Here is a 13,237-nt window from a genome sequence, read left to right on the forward strand (position 1 = left end):
CAATGATCCCTGTCTCCTGGTTGGTCTGTGGGACTGATGACATATGGCAGAAGTGACAGGATATCACTTCCGAGATTAGGTTATGGAAGACTACAGCTTATGTCTTGAATCCTCTCACTCACTTGTGCTTTCTCTCTCTCAGACCCTTTGCTCTGGGGGAAGCCATGCCATGAGCAGTCCTATGGGGAGGCCCATGTGGTGAGAACCTGAATCCTCCTGCCAACAGCCAAACGAGCGAGCTTGGAAGCAGACCCGTCAGCCCTAGTCAAGGCTTCAGAGATTGTGGTCCCACCCTACAGCTTAATTGCAGCTTCATGAGAGACCCTGAGACAGAACCCCCCAGCCAAGCCGCTCCCAGATCCCTGGCCCTCAGAAACTGTATGAGATAATAAATGTTTGTTGTTTAAGCTCAGTCTTTAAATTTAGTTTTAAGCTACTAAATTTTGGGGTGATTTGTTATGCAGCAATAGATAAACTAATACCCTTCCCCATCAGATTGGGATAGCACTGAGAGCTGGGCCCAGGCCTGCTTCCTCGATGTCCCCAGAGACTGTGAGCTCCTTTCCCCCACTACCCCTAGGGGGCTGGTTCCAGGCCCAGTTTCTTTCTTTCTAGCTCAGCTCAATACATTGCTTAAGACAGAAGAGATGTTCAATTAAATGTTTGTTGTATGAATGAATAGATGAATGATTTAGATTTTTCTTTAATACTTATTTCCTTCCCTCTAACCACCCCCAACACAACCCCTTCACTAGCTACAAGCAGGCATGCCCAGACTGACGGCAGAGCCAGATCACAGAGGTTAGAGCAGGGTGATTTCTTCTCTTATAAAGCTTCTTTCCTTCCTTCCTTCCTTCCTTCCTTCCTTCCTTCCTTCCTGCCTGTCTTCCTTCCTTCCTTCCTTCCTTCCTTCCTTCCTTCCTTCCTTCCTTCTTTTAACAATCTCAACCAAACACCTCCTCGGTTTTAGGAAGGAAACTCACATGTACTTAGCATCTACCACATACTAGGTGTTTTCATATATATTATCTAGCTGAAGTGAATCTTTAAAACAACTCTAAAAAGAAGGGTTTATCTCCACTTTATTGATCATGTTTTAGTGAGGTTAAACAGTTTGAGCAAGGTCATACAGCTGGGAAATGACAGAGCTGGGATTTGCACCTGAGAAGCTGTGCTGACATGCTCAAGCCTAGAATGATCTCCCACCACCATCAGTGCCTGATACATTCCCACCCTTCCATGTTTTTGGCTAATGCAATGCCTATGCAAGCGACACCCTGCCTATCTCGCTAAATCTTATCTGTCTGGTAAGGCCCAGCTCCAGTGCTGTTTTCTCAAAGAAGCCTTCTCTGGTCCTCCCAAAAGAAAGCTTCTTCTCCCTCTTCTGGTTCCCCCAGGACTATACATGATCATTTCTCAGGGCTCTGAGCACACTCTATTTCAGGAGACAGTAATGTGCACATACGTTGGCCATTAGATCCTGGAGAACTACTGGCCTGGGAGATCCTTGAAAACAAGGACCTGGGTGGTTCATCTGTCTCCCCCAAGGTGGCCAGCAGAGAGCCTGGTCTGCGGTAGTGTGGTGTAAGCCAAAGGGCATGGGCTTTGGAACCAGGCAAAGCTGAGTTCCAATCCAGTTTGGAAAAGTCACTTCATCTCTCAGGACCTCAGAGCCTCAGTCTCCTCCTCTGTAAAATCAGGGTACCCTCCCTCATCTCACAGGTCATTATGAGGCACGCACAGTACCTGGCACAGAGTAGTCACTCATCACAGGCTTTAGGCCAAAATTTGATAGTGGATCAAGTTCCAAAGAGTGAGAACTTTCATTTTCTTATGTGTTCTACACCCCCAGATTTGTAACTTGCTTGTTTTCACTATATAATTTTTCTGTCTTGCCAATTCACAGTCCCTACTCATGGTAGCTAGTGGTTGTTCTTAAATATTCGTGGGGCAATGTCTTTCAGTTTGAAGTATAGGTAAAAAGTCATAGGAGTCGTCAGAGAACGGGGATGGGGAGGAAAGGCCCTTCTCAGGGATGCTGACCTGTTTGGAGAAGGAGTCCTCGAGCTCTGTGATGTCATTAGAAAACTCTCCTGATGTGGTGACGGAGCTTCCCCCACCATCGATGCCCCCTCCACAGGAGCCTCCATACGGTAGCCCCCGTTCAAGCCGGTGGCTCCGGGCACCAGCCATGGCACCCTCGTCCAGCGAGGCAGGCTTGCCCTCGAAGTACGCAGGGTTCTGTGCCTTCTCGTACTCCTCGAAGGAGAACTGCATCCGCATGTTGGAAAGGATGATGCGCCGGGACATGCGGCTCTCCGAAGCTGAGCTGCGGAGCCGCTCAAAGTTCTTGTTCATGCGGTACTGGCGGAAGGCCGTCTGGATGGTCCTGGCGGCCCTGCGGCTCAGAAAGGAGCCCCCATACTTCCTCTCCAGCATTTCCACCTGGCAGAGGAGGGTCGAGGGGAACAAGGTCAGAAACGCACTACAGCCTCATCTTTCTAGGCCTCAACAATACTACCAGAGTCACAGCTAACTGCTTACAGCTGCCTGAATGCACCAGGCTGCACTCTCAGACTTGTCTTCTCGCTCTAATCTCAGATAGCACTTGTCACACGGGGCTGGATTGTGGTTTTCTTTTTTTATTTACAAGAACTGAATAGACATTCAGTATTCCAAAAAAGTTAGAAAAAAATTGAGAGGCCAAAAAAGGAAAGAAAGAAGGAAGGGAGGGAGGGAGGGAAAGAAGGGAGGGAAGGAAGGAAGGAAGGAAGGAAGGAAATAAGATTGGTTCACCTAAACTCCTAACGCCTAACCATAACCACAATTAACATTTTGGTATATGTCCTTCCAGTTTTTTTTTCCACACATAGTATTTTGTGCCTCCTCCTTTAGCTAAACAATATCTTGTGTGATATACTGAGCACACTCTTCTCAAATTGTCAACTTATGTGTGTGCTTCTTCCATCAGACAGAGATTTTTGAGAACCAGTCCAGGTCTCATTCATCTTTATATCTCCAGGACCCAGCATGAAGCTCAGTGTTTGCTGAGGGAATCCAGATTCAGTGGATAAGTGGTAAATGAGTTCCCAATAGGGTGAAGGGTCCTGGAGCCTGTCTTCTCCCATTCCAGCCTTATTATCCCTCTCTGGATACCACCCTCAAGTGGCACATGCCAATCCCTCCTGCGATTCTCTCACACCCCCGTTCCCACTCCCATTCCCCGCCAGGGCCATCTCCTGTTCACCTTCTTGTCCTGCAGGTCTGTGGAGAGTTCGTAGCTGTCCGAAAGGGCCTTGGAGCGCTTTATCTCCTCCTCCTCCTGCTTCCTCAGGGCGACACTGGCTGGCTGGAGGCGGGCCCGCTGAGCCCAGGGAAGGCCCACCCCAGCAGGGGGGCCTCCCATGTGGCTGCTGGTGGAAGACAGCTGGCTCAGCCGGTAGGGGGGTTGGCTCCCAGGACTATCAACCGCTGTGCTCAGGTCACTGCCTGGGGCATCACCCTCCACACTGTGGGGATGAGATAAGATGAGCCAGGATGTGGGAACAAAGGACAGACCTGCTGGGCCAGACTGAGAGTGGATGGACCAGATTCCTTCCCATAGCCCCACCCCCCAGCTTCTTCACAGTTATAAGGACCCAAGTATTTAAAGGACAAAAGGGAGTCTTACACCCCACCCCCCTACCCCATCCCCTCCAAACTTTCTTTTCACTGCCCTCAGGGTCCCCTCCCTTCATGCCCCCTTGCCTTGACAGCCTCATCCTCGGTCCCCTTCTGCCCCAGCCCTCACGGCTCTGTCCTCAAGTGGCCCCCGCCCTCTCACAGACCTGGTCCCGGCACAGCCCCATCCTCTAGACTCCTTTCCCTCAAGGCTGGATCTTCTCAGTCTTGTCCCCAGTCCTGTTCACCCCTCACTGCCTGGTCCCCTCATGGCCACATCCCCTCACAAATTTAGTCCCAGACTAGTTTTCTTCTAGTCTTGTCCTCTCAAGCCCCCTTTTCTAAGAGTCCTGTCCCCTAATAGCTCCATCTTCAAATCCTCCTTCCCCTGATGGACTAGTTCTCTTACGGCTCCAGCCTTCCCCCCAGACCTCTTCCCTCACGGCTCTGTTCCCAACACAGCATGTGCCTGTGGTTTACCGTCCAGCCTGATCCCCAGCACCACCCCAAATCAGGCCAGAGGCCCACTCTTGCATCCCAGGCAGGATCTGCCCAGCCCTGCCCCCTGCAGCCCCGCCCCTGCCCTCAGCTGTCTGGCCTCAGGCCTGGGCAATTCCCAGGATTCCCCGGCATGAGGGCACAGGGCTTAGAGACAGTGGGTGGGGCCTCTCATCCAGCATCCTCACAGGTAAAGAGCTGCCCTGCGGGGTAGCTTCCTTTTTCTCCTCATGGCCTCCTCTGCTCTGCTAGGGGAGGCGACCAGGGGTCTCAATGCTGAAGGGTGGCAGGAGCCGGGCACTGGGCCTTGCCTGCCCTGGTTACCCAGAGCTGTTGTTCCGTCAGAACCTTTCCCATGGTGCCCAACTCCGCCAGACCTGCTTCCATGGGTGTCAATGGCAACCAGGCTGCCAGGGAACCCAGGTGGCAACAGAGCCCAGCTGCCCTGAGCCGCCCTGAGCCGAGAGGGCATGGTGAGGAGGCACAGAGGCAGGAGAATCGGGGAGAGAGTCAGCAGGGGAGGGACAAGCAGGTGAGGCCCAGGGGGTTGTGGAGTAGGGGGAATGGGTGTGGCTGGGGCCCAGATAATGGTTTGGTCTGGGCAGGCACTGGATTGATGGGGCTCTTAGCTGGTGAAAGGGTTAAGGGCCACTCCCCAGCCCTGACTTGGCAGAGGCCAGGGTGCAGGGCAGAGGAGAGCTGGGATGGGTGTAGGAGGGTTCCCTATCAGTACGGAAGATTGAGCTGCAACAGGCCTGCCAGCCTTGCAGAAGAGCATTTTGGGCTGGATGCTGGGCGGGGTGGGGAAGCTGTACCTATGAGGCTGGGACCTGGGCTGCAGGGATGGAGCTTGGCTCTGCGCTGGTGGGAGCTCCTACCCACTGCTCATCTACCACCTTCCCAAGCATTAGTCTGCAACACTGCCAGGAGCTAGGCGGAAACAGACTGAGGGGGGTGGGCGGCTGCCCTCTCCCCCAAATGCTCTCTCCTTCAGGGCCTCGGGCCTGTGAAATCCCCCTCCAGGAGTCAGACCCAGGCCAGCCCCTCCCCCCCTCCTGGCGTCTAAGATGCTCCTCTCCTCTCCCCTCAGGACTCAGGTTCCTGCCCACCACCTCTCAAACCTCTCACTTCCCAGTACACAGCTCCAGCTCAGTTTTAATCAACTGTCTCCTTTGTTCACGAATCATCCATAGCTCCCACTGCCCACAGAGATAGCTCAAGTTCCTCATTGTGGCATTTGAGCCATCTCCAAGATGAACAATAGCTAATGCTTAGAGAGCACTTAGCATGTTCAGGCACTGTTCTTACCACTTCACATTTAATAACTTGTTTATTCTTCAAAACAAGCCTATGAGACAGGTATTGTTATTCATTTTACACATAAAGAAACTGAGGCCCAGAGAGGTTAAGTAATATATCTATGATCACACACAGCTATTAATGATAGAGCCAGGATCCAAATCCAAGCTGTCTGATTCCTGAGCTCACGTTCTTAAACATTAAGCCATGCTACAGGGCTGGCTGCCAATACCCCACCCCCTCCACCCTTCCCTCCAGCCTGGTCTGGTCCTGTTTCTCCCCAATACTTCTCTGCTTTCCACCTCCAAAGCTGCTCATACAGTACCTTCCACCTGAAATGCATTCGCTATCATCTCTGCCATCTACAATCTGAGAAATCCCCCCACACCCTAGTTCCATCAAGACTCAGGTCATATGCCACCACTAAGAAGCCCTCTTGAAGCCCACCTTCAGCCAGAAATCATGGCCAATCCTGTTCAGAGCTCCCCCACACAGAACATGTCTGTCCTTTTTATGGCACAGATTAGCTTTGGCAAAGTGTGACAGCTATTTGTGTACATGACTCCTAGATCCCAGCACAGGAAAAAAATTTGGTAATCTCCTAGCTAACACAGAGCACAAGGCCTGGAGCAGAGTAGGTGCTCAATAAAAACTTCTGGAGTGAGGGAGTCAGTGAATGACCTCTGGTGGGCTGAGCTAATAAATCCTCTCACCTAAACTTTGACAACAGCCTCCAGTCTCCTCGTCCAATCTGTTCTCCATCTTGTGGCCAGAGAGATCTTCCCAAAATACAAGTCTGACCATTTTGCTCTCCCACTAAAACCTTTCCATGGCTCCTCACGATTCGTTCATGATTGAGTGCTTTCTCTGTGCCAGGCAGTGCTGGGTGCTGGAAATATAACAGTGAACAAGATGCATAAGATTTGTTTCCACGAGGAGGTGACATTCTAGTGGAAGAAGCAGACTATAACCACATGCTATTATTTCAGATAGAGATAAGTGCTAGGAAGGAAAATACAGCAGAATAAGAAAAGCTGTTGTTTTAGATGTGGTGGTCAAGGAAGGTCTTTTGGAAGAAATGGCATATAAGCAGAGCCCTGATGGCAGGGAGGGAGCAAGCTGTGTGGTTATCTGAGGCAAGAGCAATGCAGACAGAGGATAGAGCCAGTGCAAAGGCCCTGAGGTAGAACTGTGCCTGGCATATTTAAGGAACAGTGAGGAGACCGGTGTAGCTGGAGCAGAGTGAGTGAGGGGAAACTGATAGGAGGTGAGATCGAGAGATAATAGAGGGCAAATCGTGAAGGGCACTGAGTCCACAATAAAGACTGGCTTTTGCTCTGCTTGAGATGAGCAGAGGAGGGACATGATCTAACAAGGTTTACAGGAATTATCATCCATAGGATAACCTCCAGCTTCCTCACCATAGCCGTGGCTGGTTCTCCTGACCTGACCTCTGACTTATACACCCTCTGCCCCATTACTCCAACCTCGTTACCTCCTGTTCATCCTTCAACATGTAGCTCAGGTGTACCCTTCCATGTCTGCCTGTCCCCTTCACACAGGTTGGCTTACAGGCTCCTCCTCTGTGCTGCCATAGGGCCCTATAGTCCCTTCCATCCCTAGGGCAAGGGTGTTCATTGGCTCATTGAAGCCTTGCAACTTATTGAGGCAGGCATCATTAGCCCCATTTTATAGATGAAGACACGGAGGCTCAGACTGATGATGTAAACTGGCTCAAGGTCACACGGCTACTAAGTGTGAACGTCAGGATGCAAACCCAGGGCCCAGGCTGTCTTTTCATGACATCTGTCTGCCTCTCTCCACTTCTGGCTCGCTCTCCCCTCTGCCACCACTTGGTTGCAAAGGGATAATGGTAGAGAGGTCAGGATGTAAACATAGGCTCCCCCTAGAGGGCCTGGTAAAAAGGACAAGGCTTGAGGGCATTGCCCCTGATGCCAGACATACAGCTGAAGAAAGGAGACTTGGGGACGTGAAATCGCTTAACTCAGAGCCCCCAGAGCACTCAGGGACATGTTGATCACATGGAAAATCAATCTCTCTCTCTCTCTCTCTCTCTCTCTCTCTCTCTCTCTCTCACCCCCCCACCACACACACACACCTGCGCCCTGTTTTGCACGCTTTGCTGGGCTATTCTGTGGGGGAACTGAGAGTGTCCTCTGCAGCGGAGGAAATAAACCATGTTACACAAATAACCACAGTACAAAGCCGAAAGTTCTCAGGGTTTGGGAACAGAGGAAGTGCTGGGGGTGCTCAGGAGAGAGATTCCTTCTGCGTGGGGGTGGCTGAGCAGAATAAAAATAAACTCGCACTTACAGTTCACCTTCCCCGTGTCAGGCATTTTTGCACATTATTTAATCGGCATGGCAAACATGAAGGAAGAATTAGGATTCCTATTCTGCAGGAGAGGAAAAAGGCTTTGAGGGAGGAAGTGACTGCCGAAAGTCTCAGAGCTAGGAAGTGGCAAAACAGGGACTCAAAGCCCAGAGCTTGCACTAGTTCCCCTGCTGCCTGAAGGCTTCCTGGGGGAGGAAGCTACTGAATGGGGCCTCGCCTAAGAGGAGTCGATAGAGTGCCTTGTGAGCCAAGACACTAAAATGGGGAGAGGAGGGACAGGATGGTTTGTAGGGATTTGGGGTAGCCTACCCATGGCAGGGGCACTGACTGCTGCTCCTAACGGGAGGTCTCCCTCCTTCCCTTTACTGGCACTGCCCAGAGCCAGGCAGCCAGCAGGGGATGGGATCAGGATGCAGTTGCCATGGAAATGAATGGGGGCTGTTGCTATAGATACCATAAGATGAGGGCAAGAGGAAGCTAGGGATGCTGAGGACTATCCCCATGACAACTTGGGCTGGAAGGGGGGGGCGCGGGGACCAGAAGTGAGAGACAAGAAAACAAGATGAGGAGGTCAGTGCACATAGATGAGGGTCTGTGGGTTCTGGAGGAAGACTGGGCAAGGAGACAGGACCCAGTGTGTGCGGGGGGAGAAAGGGATCTCTAGTCACCTCTCTCTCCTCTGATAGCTCTTCTGAAAGCTATTTCTGCTGCCCAATCCCAGCGCCACAGAGATTCCAAACCTGAGGCCAGACCGGCTTGGCATAGGGGCTGGAAGGGAAGAAGGAAGCCATCGAAAGCCTGACTGAGTAGACAGCAGGCAAATAGGCTGGTGAGCACACAGACCTGGGTTTGAATCCCAGCTCTGCTTCTTTGCAGCCCTAAAAATAATAGTTGTCATTTACTGAGTACCTACTCTTTGTTAGACCTAGTAACCCTGAAAGGTATGGGTTGTTCTCTCTGAAGGGATAACACAGATGAGGAAACTGAGGTGTTAAGAGATGAAGTCATTTGCCCACAGTCTCAAAGCTCAGCAGTGGTGGTGCCAGGCGAGTCACACCAATGTACACAGCAAGTCAAATCAAAGTTCCTGCTCTTACCTACCATCCCACACTGAGCAGCCCCTCCAAGGCTGAGTCCCTGCATTCTCCAGCTCCCCATGCCTTCCCCCAGTGGCACACAGAGGGCCAGAAGCTGGGTAAATATTTGTGGAGTGTGTGAGTGAGGAAGCAACCCAGGAAGAAACAGGAAAACCTGGGGTAAGAATGCAGAAGTGCCTGACTACGAGAGCAATAGTTCATGGGTTTGGCTGGCTGAGGGTAGAAGATCCACAGAACTTTATGAACCTTCCAACCCCACAGATCCAAAATGAGACCCCAACAGTCAAAGCGCTTTGCCCAAGGTCCCAGAAGATGAGAATTCAAGTCCCCTACTTTCCCACTCCCTAGGCTGTGACGAATTGATCTCATCGCCATGCCTGTGCTCATGCTCTTCCTTGGTTTCTTCTGCCCAGGATGCCCTCCCCCTCCCCTCACCCTCAGACTCCATCCGTCTGATGTAGCTCATCTACGTCTTACAGCAGCCTGGGCAGGCAGGCCCTCCTGGGAAGTCAGTTCTGACTCACTCTACTGACCCCAAACCTGACAGAGTCAGCTACACCCGGCTCTGTGTCCTGCGCACACTCACGTCACAGGCGGTACTCATCTCCAGCTAACCTGTGATTCCCTATTGAAGTGTCCATCCCCCACCCTGTTCCTGTTTCCCAAGGGCAGTGGCTGATGTGATTCACCTCTGTGGGCCCTCCAGGCCCAGGCCAAGGCCCGGCACACAGCAAGCACCAACAGCCACCTTAGTCCCCTAAGAGCACAGGTAGCAGTCATGTGTGTCTGTGTGACCATCCTGCCTGACAACTGTCACACTACAAGCCACAGCCCCGCATGTTCAAAAGTCACCTACACCCAGTTTTGTGATTATCTTCACTGGGCACAGAAAGAGAGCCCGCCAGGCACAGAAAGTCTCCACTTCACACGCTCAGAATTCCTCACACCCAGCCTCACACAATCACATTCCCGGAGATACATACCAGTGCACGGTCTCTCACTCCCGTCAGACCCGCTGGTCTCATGTAAAGACATGCACACATATGCACAGGCACACACGTTTCCCTCACAACTGATAGAGACCTCCCCCTTCCCGCAGCACAGACCCTCAGCCAATTTGGTTGCCTACACCCTGGCTCCCATCATGGCCATCTGACCCTGACTGGCCCTGTCTCCCCATTGAGTTGAACCCCGGCCCCCCTACTGCCTTCTATCTCCAATCAAATGAAGGGTAAAATGTTCTCCCACTCCCCAGCCACAGGTCACCTAGACCCACCTGCCATGGAGAGCCAGTCAAACAGAGGAGTCTACACACCATTTCCCAGCATGACCCTGGAGCTCTCTGCCAGGTTTTTCTTCATGCTGTCTCTGTCTCCTGTAACGCCTCCTTACCTCTTGCCACCTATTCAAAGCCTTCCCAGCCTTCCACTCTTGCCCCTCCTTGTCCAGAGAACCCCCCTGGACACTACCCCTCAGTCCACCTTGACATCTCCCTCGTCTTTGGGCCAGGAACACATTTTGCTCATCACTGAAGCCATATCTGCTCAATCATTTCAGCCCTTCACACCCTGACTACTTTCTCAAAGGATTTCTCATCTCCCCTGGGAGATGGAAAACTTACAGATAATATATTTTTGACCCCTCACAGTATTTCACTTGAAGCCTTGCACACAACAGGTGCTCAAGCAATGCCCTCTGGAGGAGAAAATAAGGGAGAGAGGAAGAGAGGGAGGGAAGAGATAAATGAGAGTTTGAATGAATGAATGAATGAATGAATGAATGAATGAATAGATGAGTTGAGTGACTAAGTGCATAAAGCAATGAGTGACGGAATGAGGTGAGCCTATGGAAAAACGACGAGCTCAATGTGATAGGGATGACAAAAACAGGGAGGGAAAAAAAGGAGAGGGGGACTCTCACCTGGGCCTCAATCAAAGCAAGAGCCATTAATCACTGCACACTTTCCCAACCGTGCACCAGACCCTATGCTGGGCTCCTTGTATTTTCTTGCTAATCTTCATGACAACCCAGAGAGGTAGATATACTCTCACTGTACTCAGGAGGAAAATGAAGCTAAGGAGAAGAAAATCCTCACTCCAGTTTATGCAGAGAGTTAGCGGCAGAACCAGAGGTAAACTCAGATTCATCTAATGCCAAAGGCTCAGAAAGGGAAAGTGTGGGGGTCTCCTGGCTTTTCTCCTAACACAGACACATCATAAAAGATGTGGGTCCTACAGCCCATAGAGGAAACCTTGCACTCTCCTGCTGACAGCCTCCAGGGATTCTTAGAACCAGCTTCTGGCAGGTGCAGGGTCATTTAGGGTCATTGTATCTGGAGGAAATGGCTTCCCCTCAGATTCAGAGATCCCTAAAGTTGTAGAATCAGAATCTTGAAAGTAAAAAATCAAGGACTCTTAACACCTCAGAATATTAAAACCACACCATCAGAATTTTTTTTTAAATGGTAGAATCATGAAATCTTAAAACCACAGGATTGGAGAATCCAAAAATCATTGAAGAATTAGAAACCACAGGATTGCATGGAATGTGTCACTGAATTATCATATCTTAAATTCGTAGTTTCTTAAAATTGTAGCATCTCAGATTGACAGAATGTCAGAGCTGGAGGAGCCCTTGGAGATCCTCTGGTCAAGCCTCCCTCCTCCTTTTACACACGAGGTAGCAGAGAAACCAAGCGACATGTCCAAGTTGGCCAGCTCATGCCACCTCAGGCTGATGGGCTGGAGAAGGCAACAGGCTTGCCTGTGGTGAGAGTGCCACACCGTTCATCCATTTATCAAGTGCCATTTGGGCGTTGACAATACCATGAATAAAACCCTACTCTCTCTCCCAGCCGCTGTTCCCAGCCTTGGATAGGAAAGCAGGTAAGGCCCTGGTGGGGACAAGAAGAGGGAAGCAGGGGTAAGGGTGGAACATACATCAGACAGAGAGAAGAGATCAGCTTTTATTGATGGAAATTCCTTTGTACACAGCGACACGCGCTCCAAAAGGCCTTTTCCTTCTGATCATATTTACAGAGCACTATGGGAGTGGCAGGGGGCATGGGACAAGGCCTTCAAGCAGTGGAGGAGATGGCAGCGATGGCCACAGCGAGGGAACGAGCTAGGCAGGCTGGGCCCGCCCCCGCCTGGTCCTCTGAGCCCTAGGCACCCTGCATCTCTGTTTGTGCTCACAGAGGCCAGAGGTAGGTCCTTGGGATGTCACTGGAGACCTCTCCAGGGTGCCTGGGAAGTGGGGTGCGGGTGCAGGAGGGTCCAGGGTCCAAGTTCCAAGCTCCAAGCTCCAAGCTCTGCTGCTCCCATATCTTAGTCAGACCTAGGGCTCCAACCTTTCGAATTTGAGGGCTGGAGTCCAAGGGAGACAGCAGTGGGGGAAGAATTCCAAGAAGGAGGTGGGGGGAGGAAGGGGCTAGATGCTTGCCCATCTAGTTCTTGAAGTAGGGACAGGGTCCCATGGGGGATTGCGGGGGCGGGGGGGGGCTGGTTAAGGCTTTTGCTTCTGCATAGAAAATGACCCTCGTCCTCTCAGTTACCGAGAGGACGGACTGCTGCACTCGGAGGCCGGACAGCAGAACTGATGAGCGTCTTCCTCTTCCTCTTCCTCAGTCTCCTCCTCCTCCTCCTCTTCCCTAGGGTCAGGAAGGGCAGGGTAGAGGCCACAGGCGGCGGGTGACAGAGAGAGGCAGAGGCATTAGTTTGCAGAGCAGGGGAGATACCTGAAGGGCTGGAACCAGGGAGGTGGGGCTAGGATGGGGGTGGATTAATCCAGGGCCACAGCCAACTCTGCTCTGAGGAGCCAGTTGCTGGTCCCCTCCTGAGACAGCCCTCCCCCACACCCAGGCTGGGCTCAGTCTTCAGGTCTTGCCCAGGGGATATAAACTCCACCTCTGACCAGGTGAGGCAGTACCTTCATTTGAATATAAATAGTAGTAACCAGCTCTCTGGGGCACTTTGCATACATCATCTCATTTAACTCCCCTAACAACTCGGCAACAATTTAGAGATGAGGGAATTGAAGCTCAGCGGAGAGGGTCGATAACCTGCCCCAGGTCACATAGCTGGGTGAGGGTAGAGTCAGGATTTAGACCCGGAGTTCCCGGAACTCCACACCTCAGACTCATCCCTCCAGGGTCTTCGGGTGAATTTGGTACTAGCTCTAGAAATCCACCCTGCCCTTAAAGGACAAAGATTTGTATTTCCTGAAGGCTCAGGGCTGGGAAAATGGGAGATGCTTAGAAATGGAGTGTGGAAAGCCCACATCTTTGGAAACAAAGAGACCTGGGTTCCAATGCCAGCTCTACAAGTATT

General features: G+C 51.5%; 1 protein-coding gene across 6 annotated transcripts in view; it reads right to left on the reverse strand.

Moving 5' to 3' along the window:
* The window catches only part of IQSEC2 (IQ motif and Sec7 domain ArfGEF 2), a 75,936-nt gene that overhangs the window by 15,947 nt on the left and 46,752 nt on the right, over nt 1-13,237 (reverse strand). For 5 of the 6 annotated variants that reach the window (XM_074324133.1, XM_074324134.1, XM_074324136.1 and 2 more), the window contains 2 exons: nt 3,248-3,509; nt 2,044-2,445 (listed from right to left, as the gene is read on the reverse strand). In XM_074324133.1, coding sequence (XP_074180234.1) covers nt 2,044-2,445; nt 3,248-3,509 — 664 coding nt within the window. Of the gene's footprint in view, nt 1-2,043; nt 2,446-3,247; nt 3,510-6,170; nt 6,319-13,237 lie in introns of those variants that run through there. The other variant, XM_074324135.1, reaches the window with a different exon arrangement.

This window comes from Rhinolophus sinicus, chromosome X (genome assembly GCF_036562045.2).
Source record: "Rhinolophus sinicus isolate RSC01 chromosome X, ASM3656204v1, whole genome shotgun sequence".
NCBI lineage: Eukaryota > Metazoa > Chordata > Mammalia > Chiroptera > Rhinolophidae > Rhinolophus > Rhinolophus sinicus.